The sequence below is a fragment of the Octodon degus genome, unplaced genomic scaffold, assembly GCF_000260255.1.
Source record: "Octodon degus isolate 3935 unplaced genomic scaffold, OctDeg1.0 scaffold00105, whole genome shotgun sequence".
In the NCBI taxonomy this organism is placed as follows: domain Eukaryota; kingdom Metazoa; phylum Chordata; class Mammalia; order Rodentia; family Octodontidae; genus Octodon; species Octodon degus.
In genome coordinates, this window is record NW_004524681.1 from 4,366,588 (window position 1) to 4,377,023 (window position 10,436).

A 10,436-nucleotide genomic window follows, 5' to 3' on the forward strand; every position below is an offset into this window, starting at 1 on the left:
AAACATATAGCAATGAGACAGTTTCAAATCAAATCGAAAGTACAGTTTCAACAAATAATACACTGCATATATTCTTCTTAGTGGTTAATTGCTGTACTATCTTCATCAAATTAATGCATCACTTCAGTTTAATAGCACGTTAACTCCACACCTCTGAGAACTGAGTCATCATTTCTTGGCAATACAACACAGTGAAACAAAAACGAGAATTCCCAGGAACAAACTACTCAATGTTCTTATAAAATGAATTTTACATGTTTCTTCTAGAAAAAAGGAGAAAGTAGTGAAGAAAAAAATATTTTTTCTAGCACCTTTTCTGCCTTTAAAAAAGACAAAAACAAAACCCATACTCTCCTTTCTACACATATCTGAGAATTCATATTTTGATGGTTTAATCCATTATCCTTCTCTTCTCTTTCCTTGTGTGGTACTGGGAATTAAACCGTGGGCCTCTGCACTCAGATCCATCCCCAGCTCTCTTTTACTCTTTGAGACAGCATTTCATTGGTTTTCTAAATTGCTCACGCTGGGTTTAAATTTTGTGATCCTTCTGTTTCAGGTCCCAAGACTGTTGGGGTTACAGGCATGCACCATGCTGCCTGGCTCTGTTGTTCCCTAATGCTAACTGTGCAGCTAGGACCATGTGACTTTATTTCACTAGTCTGTGTTTGTAGTACATAATGATTATGTTTATCCTGGGCAGTTGGTGCCTGTGCATAACACGTCTTATTTTTACGTTCCCTTCATATCCCCACTCCTCCACCTCTGGATTCCCGTCTGTGGTGGATTAACTAATCATCCATTTGTAACACCCAGCTGAACGGACTCAGAGTGGTTCTGTGTGTGGAAGAACCTGAGGATTGTTGTCAAGAACATGAAAGGGAGAACTAGAGAGGAAGATGGTGAGCCGTTGATCCTCCCAGAGCAGCTTGTCAAGCTGGCCTTCCTGAGCTCAGCTGCTATCATCGAGGAGCTGGAGTCCTCACTGTGACTGTGGATGACTACAGTTCTCTTCAGGGAGCTCTGGTCCTTGAGCGTTGCTTCCTGGCTCCAGTGCACACCCCTCAGCCTGCTAGCACAGATCCTCCATCCCACTGGCACAGACTTTCTAGCTTCCGCACCTGACCTGTGGGCCTTCCCAGTTAAGATCCTAAGTATGGACTTGCATGAGACAGTCCTGGGCTCTAGATCTCCAGCTGGACTCATGCAGGACATTGCCATGGGAGCCAGGCCCTCAGCTGGATTCTTGTGGCCTCAAGTGTAGACAGATCTCCTGCACGCTTCTGCATTTGAGTCTTTGGGTAGATATTATAAAATCACCCTATAAATCATGTGTCCTGTATGAAAAGCTAATCCACTATAAACCTAACTACAGCATCTTCCCATTTGTAGCAGATCTATTTCCTTGTTTCCTATTATCTTTTATTTTTTTAATTTACATTTTGAGTTTCTCATATAAGAGAAGCCACGTGTGGCTGGCCAGATGGCTCAGCAGACTAAAGTGCTTCTTAGGCAGACACAGGGACTAGGGTTCAATTCCTGGTGTGCCTTGCCAGCCCTGCCCCAGGGCGCACTGAGACAGGACTGAGACTGGGCACAGTGGTGAATGACTGTAATCCCAGTGCTTGGGAGGCTGAGAACAGGAGGATCTCTTTGAGTCTGATCTGTGTAGTGAGACCCTGCACTAAATACACTAAAAAAAAAGAGAGAGAGAGAGAGAGAGAGAGAGAGAGAGAGAGAGAGAAAGCAGCCATGTGACATGATTTATGTGTCCGATACACAGGTTGCTTCCAAGCATCTGCTGCTATGAGTTGTGCTGCCATAAACACGAATATGCCTGCATCACCATAATGAGATGTCTTTATCTCCTTTTGGAAGACCCCTACAAGGAGACTGGCTGGGTCCCATGGAATTTCTAATTTTAGTTTCTCAGGCATTTCCACATTGATTTCCATAGTGGCTATACTGTTATACTCCCACCAAAGCACAGAATGGCTCCCCATGCCTGCAGCCTCTCTAGTATTTGTCACTCTTTTCTTTTCTTTTTTTTGTTTTGTTTTGTTTTGGCGGAACCAGGGATTGAACTCAGGCCCTTGCGCTTGCCAGGGAAACGCTTATTCTACCGAGCCATCTCCCTGGCCCGTCACTCTTTTCTTGATGGTGGCCATTCTTTCTGAAGAGATGGGATCACAGTGTTGTTTTAGTATACGTGTTGCCAAAGTAAGCACTACAGTGTTTTAATATGCATTCTCTAATGGCCAGAGATGTGTTTTTTTCATGAATTTATAAGGCTATTTTGGTTGTCCATTTTTTATATGGCTTTTTATTTGGGGAGTTTTGGGTTTTTTTAGTTCTTTATTGTAGATATTAGTCCTGTGTCTTGAGGATCAGCTAGAAATTCCCATTCTGTGGTTGTCTCTTTATTCTGTCAGTTGTTTGCTTTGCAGAAGTTGTTTAATTTAATAGAATCCCATTTGTTTGTTGATGCTTGAAGTTGTTTTGGATGCAACCAAGATTCTGTTCGGGAAGTCCTTCTCTATACCTGCATCTTCATGAGTTTTACCTATTTTATCCTCCAACCAATTAAGTGCTTCTGTTTTAGGTCTTTGACCCATTTTTAGTTTAGTACATGGTGACATATATGGGTCTAGATTCAACCTTCTGCATGTGGACAGCCCGCTTTCCCAGCACCATTTATTAAACAGGCTATCTTTCCTCCAGAATGCGTTTTTGGTCCCTTTGTCAAAGATCAGATGGCTCAATGTGTCTGGGGTTTTTGTAGCCTCTATTCCCCTGATCTGCGTCTCTGTTATTACGTCAGTTCCATGCTGTTTTTATCACTGCAGCTTTGTAGTATACCCTGGCTTGTAGTGTCCACTTCTTCGCTCTTGCTGCCCAGGCCTGCTTTTCCTATTCTGGCTCTCTCCTGGTTCCACATGAATTTTTCTCTAGTTCTGTAAGGAATGCTGTTGGCATTTTGATTAGGACTTCATTAAATTTATATATCCGCTTTCAAATTTAAATCTTTAATGTTCCCTGTGCCTATAGGATAAATCCAAATCTGACCCAAGTTTCTTGCTGACTCCAGCCTGTCTTTGCAATCTAGTCTACTGCCACGCTTCCCTCACCCAGAGACCTACGACCATACATCCAAAACCTGCTCTCTCATGCTGAAGCCTTGTGCCTCTAGTCACACAATTTTCTACTTGTCTCACACATGTGCAAATCCCAAGCCCATATAAGATGCTCTTTCTCCAAGACAGCCTCTCTAGCTGTCTCAGCTTGAACTTCTCTCCTTGCTCTGTGCTGCAGTGCCTGGTACTGCAATGACACTCCTGTCTTAGGCTGCGACTGACTGTTACACAAGTCTGTCATTCTAAACATCAGAAACCCCTGTTTGTAAATTTTCATGCTGTCTCTCACATGGAAGATCCTTAGTCACTGGTGTGCCCTTTGACTAAAGCTGACCAAGGTATACAGCTGATAGTCACAGTGGTACAAAAAAGGATTAAGGTTCAAATACGACTCGCTGTCCATGGTGGTCCACACCTGGAATCCCAGGAAGCTGAGGCAGGAAGATCACTGCGAGTCTGAACCAGCCTGAACTACACAGCAAGACCTTGTCTCAAAACGCAGAACAACCAAACAATACATATGATGAATAACTTGTAAGAATGCATGGTAACCTAAGTTCTTTTTACAACTTCTTAAATTTACATTTTTAGTTCTGTTTAGTCTTACAATTTAATCAGAAATATTAAAAATTTTTAAAATGGAATGAATAACCTTATTTTACAATAAAATTTTTCAAACTTCTAGTCATAGTCTGCTCTATAAATCAATGTATCCACTTCATATGCGAAATGCTAGGGAAATAAACGAAAAATCAATGCTAAAAAGTCTTATTGGAGAAAGGTAAGGAAAACATTAATTAATCTTTAAGTAGAAGGGCCCGTGAGATAGCTCCGCAGACTGCCTCTGTTGGCAAGGGCTGGGACCAGGGTTCGCCCCCATCCCACATGCCCCACTGGCCCTTCCCCCAGGGCGCGCTGAGCTGGATCACTACAACTCCAAGCTGCATAGCGCAACCCTGTATCAAATACATAAAAATGAAAAGAAAAAAAGAATCTTTTAAGTAGAACCTGAAGGACAAAACCCAGTTACCGTGGGTGCATACCTGCATCTCTGCTCCTCTCAAGGTGGCACTACCTATGATGTCCTAGGACACACAAGCCTCTGTAGCCCAGGACATCTCTAGCGAGCCATCTGCAGGTCTCGAGTGCTTGCTCAAACCAGACTAATATGTGTGTCCATCTAGCCCCTTTGGTCCCTCCCCTTCCCGCTTAGTTAAGTCAGAGCTTGGCTCACCAGGTCTCACCTTTCTCCATATACAGCCTGCCCGGAAAGGGTACCCACATCAGCAGCTCAGTGCACGCAGAGCTCATGGCTACCACTCTGTGCACCTCTTGTCGTTGTAGCGGCCGAAGGAACTTGTGCAAATCTCACAATATGTCACTGATTTAGTATTAAAATATTTACATGCTTTTCTTTTCCTAATCTATACATTCTTTGGTGGACACACATGTATATGGCACCTGAGTACATATGTACAAAAGCTGAATACATACGTGTATGTGTATAGAGGTAGGCATACTCGTGTATACCTGTAATCCCAGCACTCTGAGATCCTGAGACAGGAGAACAGCTGGTTTGACCCCAGGATGGGCTACTTAGTGACTCAGAGGGAGAAATCCCGTCTTGAAAATATAAAGTAAAAAGGGGCAGGAGGATGTAGCCCAGTGCCAGGCCCTGAGTTTCATCCCAGTGACACAGGGGAGCTGCCACTTTTTATTCAAATACCTTGGCTATTTTTAAAGTTTTACATAAGTCATTGTTAAAATGTCATATTTAAATAAAACAGAACTAAAATAATTTGTTTTAAAGCTAAAATGCTGACAACCTATTTCTATCTTGCCAGCCTATTTGGGAAAATATATTAGGCTCTCCATATCCACATTAAAAAAAAAAAAACAAAAAAACAACTTTTTTAAATGGAAAAAAAGTAAAACAAAATTTCATAACAAGACAATTAGGACAAGGGCTAGCCGGATAACATGTGATATATTAACTATTGGTATTCTATTATCTTTATTTTTTTAATGAATTTAGGGTTTACAGGGTATACAGGGTCTCACTACGAAGATTGGGCTCACAGTGATTCTCCTGTTTTCAGCCTCCCAAACACTGGGATTACAGGTGTGCACCACCACGCCCAGTCTCAACTGCAGATTTAGCGTGCCCTGGGGGCAGGGCCAGCACAGCATGCTGGGGATGGAACCCCGGCCACTGTGCTCTGCCTAAGCAGGTGCTTTGTCTGCTGAGGTATCAGGTTGGCCTTACGATACCACTCTATATACAGGGTTTGGGCATCTAAAGATTCTCTTATACTCAAGAAACCCCACATCAAGTCCCCAGCAGATTCTGAGGGACAACTGTGCCAAATACAGCACAAGGAAGCAAACAAGCAAACACAAAATAATTTTTCTACTTACACGTGGAAACAGAAGTTTTTACTAATACTTTTTTTTTGGTACTGGGAATTGAACTCACGTTCTCACAGTTGCCAGGTGGGCACTGGCTGCTGAGTTATATCCCCAGCCCTATTACTGATTCTTGCTTGGGCAAAAAGTCATTAGATAGTCTTGAAATCCTTTGAATTATCTACTCTAATAGACTCTAATCAAAAAGTTCTGTAAAAATAAAGTTGCCAAGATTATGTATAAAATTTCTTTTCTGTACTATACATTTAATATAGTATGAAAACAGAACAAAGTTAAAAGAAAAGCAAGCCAATACCTGTGGGACATTCTTTATAATAGGCACTGGCTGAACTGTGGGTGAGACATTAGCTCTGGGAGCAGCAACTGGCTCGGCTGGCACTGACATACTCAGTCCTCCTTGATTATCTGTCAGTTCCGTATTTTGATCTGCTTCCAGAGGAGGCGGCATCTGAGCAGGAGGCTTGGAAGGAACTGATTCTTCCAATGACGGGTAAGTGAAATCCACTGAAATCCACAAAAGAACAGTATTATTTTAGAGAACGGCAAGTGCTATACACAGTACTTGTATCTGTCATGCTGTTGTATGCAAGAGTTAAATATAAACTAAATGATATGACAATCCCAATAGTCTTCTAGGATATGGGTGTTTTTAACTGAAAACAGGACACACACACACATACGAGAAAGACAATGACCCTAAAAACATTAAAAATCTATTTTATATTTACTAAAGTAATTTTAAACAAAGGTTTCCACATACATACATGAGATAGACACCTCTTCGTTCTTGCCTCGTGGGGGTGGAGTGACTTTAGCGTTTGTTGTGTACTGGGGATAGCAAAGGAGCCAGTTTTCATAGCCTCCCTCTAAAATCAAGGGCTCGCTGCGCAGGACAGCCCTGCTTTCCCACTATAAAACAAGGAAATGGCACTTTCAACATGGCAGCAATCTAATGACAGCTAAATCCACAATAAATGTGAGTTGTGAAACTGCTCCCTTGATGGCAAAATTCATTTTCTAAATGATGAAAAAATAACAATCAAAAATTCCACATTAAGTACATCAGATATATAGGTCAGGTTTTACAGGCTATATAATCCATAATCTTAAAATATAAATTAGAAAATTAATGAAAATGAATATTGCCTATAACCTCACAACCCACAGACACCACTGAACATTTTGGAGTTTATTCTTTATTAGTTTATTCTTTATTCATACATGTTTGTAAAACATAGTAAATACATCCTTTGTGGCAATTTATTCTCAGTGTTTTCTAACCTAAATACACACTTCTTTAGTTGTTTTTTTTTTTTCTAGTTTTGTTTTTACAAGGCAAAAAAACTCGTATGACGCTGCTTTTCTTTCACATGAACCCCTTTTATTAATAGAGAGGTGTATCGTCCCTTATAATCACTAGATACTGTTCTAGTCCACACACACAATACTCAAAGTGGAATCGATCATGTGCACACCTTCCCCCACTAAATCAGAAGCAACACTGAGGCCCACACCACGACCCTTGCCTATGTGCACACCCAATCACCACCGAGGGATGAGCCCCGAGTGGAGCTGCTGAGCCAAGGACAGGGCATTTTAAGATTTTTAACTGTATGTATTGCTAATCTTCAAAATGATCATTTATGTATATTATTTATATATTTCTTTACTATTATTATGTTTCACGGAAGAGCTGCTGGTATAAGTCTGGTAGATAATGTCAAACTGCCCCTTTGCAAAGACTACCAATTTATAAAAGTAGCCAACGGTATTATGGGAATGCTCGTTACAAGCCTTTATAATTTCTACCAAAATAGTGGACATAAGATGGCATCTTTTAAAAATATTTATTTATTTATTTATTTGGTACAGGATCTTCCTACGCAGTTCAGAATCATAGTGATCTTCCTATCTCAGCCTTCCAAGTACTGGGATTACAGGTATGTGCCACCATGCCCAGTTTTGGGGCTGGCACAACATGCCTGGGGTTCTGAGGCCAGCACGGTACTCAGTACCAGGGATTGAATCCAGGTCTTTGTGCTTGCCAGGCAGGCGCTTAGACTGCTGAACTATCTCCCCAGCCCAGTATCTTGTTTTAATTAGCATTTCTCCATTTGTGAAGTTGAACTACTTTTCATGTTTATTAACTAACCATTTAAATTATTGCATGACTTAACTAATCTCAACTTTTATCATTTTTCTACAAAACTGCTTGGTGTTTTCTTAGTAAACAGTGCAGAGCCAGGGAGATAGCTCAGTAGAGTAAATGCTTGCTTGGCAAGCGGAAGGTCCTGAGTTTAATCCCCAGTAACACACACACACACACACACACACACACACACACACACACAAAGTGCAATTATTAAGGAAATTAGTCATACATCTCACAGGTATATTTCCTTTATGCCACTGCTGACATGCTTTAATAATGTATTGATCTTCTATGGCATTTTGGTTTAGAATCAAAATAATAATTTTAAAAATTGATACTTTACTTGCACAGCTTACTGCTTCAGCGTCACATCTGTATCGCTGATCTACAAGGCATCTGCTCTGCCCTAAGAACACAGCAGGCAGGAGTCCACTGTTCCTTACCCCAGACCACTCCTTTGTTCCATCACCTTTATCATCCTCTAAATTTTCACATTTTTCAGGCTGAATTTCATGAAACTGGGACTTTCATAGGTGAAAGCCAGTGGAATGCTGGTAGTTTCAAAATGGGCAGCCCAAATTACATCATTTCTGCTTTCCTATGTTAAACCATGAACTGTGTCAAGGCTTAATGACTGTGTCACTGGAAGCAACACCCCGAAATCAACCACCTCAGCAGCAGAATGAATTTTATCCTCATTACATGTTTACCAGCCTTTCGCACAAGCATTAATAATGTGACAAGCCACACCGAGCGTTTTTATAGTTTTTGTTAATTTAATCGATGAGAGCAGCACTCATTTCAATGTGCATATACTTGATACTAACAAAGCCGTTTCTATGGGTAGGGTAACAATCTCTTCAGATTTAGGGTGTTTCAAAATAAATATTTTTAATTTCTGTCTTTTAATAATAAGCATGTGAGGTTTTTTTGTTTGTTGTTTTATATCTAACAAATTTCTTCTATGAAGTCTAATCTGTCAATCTTTTTCCCCCGGAATTTCTTTTGCTTTTATACTTTAGCTTAATTCTTAAAATAAGAAAATTTTTACACACATCAGTTCATTATTTGGTGATTTAAAAATTTTTCTTTAAATCTGAATTTTAAAAGATTCCACAAAGCATTATAGAACTTTTAGAGCTTAAGCAAACAACTAGTCAATACAGCTCCCTACCAAAGCAGGACAGATTTGCAGTTACAGTAAACCAGCAAGGAAACTTGCTAACCTTGAAAAGCGCATCTTTCAGACTCTGGAGAGTTGTTCCAAGCTGTAAATCTTTTGCCGAACTAAACCAGTCAAGAAGCACCACATAATCCACATTCCCCCTCTTCTTCCATGTGTCCTTAGAGTCCTCTGGGAGGTTCGCTTCAATCCAACTAGCAGTGACTCTGAAATGTATTAACATTCATATTGGGGCAAAAGGCGATGAGACCCTAGCACACTAATGGGAGACACGGAGCTTTCCTCCAACCTGTACCACAGCACAACCAATTTTAGGTAAATTCCTTCCTAGGGCCACACTGTATTGAGATATTAAGTAGCCTAAAACCTTTAACCCTCTCACTACTGCACATTGGTAAGGATGTCAATGATTATTAGACACAGAAAGAAGTACATTTAATTTGAGCCCTCCCTTGTTTTGAAAAGCATCAAAACTGAAAGCAGAGGGAGTCACCTGGTTCTCAGCCAAAATAAACACTGAACGCCTACCTGGGGAAGCTTTACTCACAGAGCTCTCAGCTACCCAGGAAGTAACTCAATGGGAATAAGTTCACTTAACAGACACACAGAGCATCCACCATGTGCCAGGCACTGTCCTAGACCTTTATCCTCACTGAGCTCAATGAACCCTCCCAACAACCTGTAGACATTAATCAATTGTATAGATGAGGAAACCAGGCACAAAAACAAAAGGGTTAACGTCCCACAGTTATAGCTGGTAAGTGGAGAGAAGATCAAAATTCAGGCAGTTCAGCTGAGGTCTATACTTTCAGCTACTTTGTCCTGCTGCCTCCTGTAAATCAGCTCTGAATAGCATCAGTGCTACACTAGAGTGTGCTGTTCCCCTCATCTTCTGTTTCTGTCCGAGCAGAAGTCCTCACAGTGGCCAGCGATACCACATGCTGGACCCTGCAACCAGGGCAGCACCTCAACCTTAGCAGCCAGCTAATCTCCTGTAACCTGCTGGCTTCCTGTGACTCCTGGTCATCCAGGTGTGTTCCTGCACAGCAGGGCTCTGCTTTTGCTGCTTCTATGTTTGGAATCCTTTCCCCATTAATATCTGTGTTGCTTATTCCCTTATCTCTTTAAGACTCACTCATAACTTCCTTTGAGGCCTTCCTGGACTAAAGGGTAGGATTCACCCCAATGCATGCACACACGCATACACGTTCTATCATCTCTCAGCACTCATCAAACATTCAGCTTGGTCTTACTCAGTCTGTATGTTTTCACTGTCTGTTTTACCTATCCCATTTCCCCATTAAAGCTCTATGAAAGCAGTAACTTCTATCTGTTCAGTGACCTAGCCCTAGCACTTAAAAATCACTGTTATCTGAGCCCACAGTAAGTGCTTGTATCTGCTGAGTGACTGAATAACACACATTTACTCCTCTGGGTGGGAAGTGCCATCACTTCTACCAAAGCACTCAGCACACAGCAGGCATGTTACTACCCAACTGACACTGGGAAGCACAGTAGGATTTGAAACCATTATCTACAA

General features: G+C 41.2%; 1 protein-coding gene across 3 annotated transcripts in view; it reads right to left on the reverse strand.

The window, feature by feature from the left end:
- Usp8 (ubiquitin specific peptidase 8) overlaps positions 1-10,436 on the reverse strand; it is an 85,495-nt gene that overhangs the window by 40,113 nt on the left and 34,946 nt on the right. For all 3 annotated transcript variants that reach the window (XM_023724046.1, XM_004639001.2, XM_023724047.1), the window contains exons 8-10: positions 8,940-9,102; positions 6,326-6,470; positions 5,857-6,065 (exon numbers count right to left, since the gene is read on the reverse strand). In XM_023724046.1, coding sequence (XP_023579814.1) covers positions 5,857-6,065; positions 6,326-6,470; positions 8,940-9,102 — 517 coding nt within the window. The remainder of the gene's footprint in view (positions 1-5,856; positions 6,066-6,325; positions 6,471-8,939; positions 9,103-10,436) is intronic.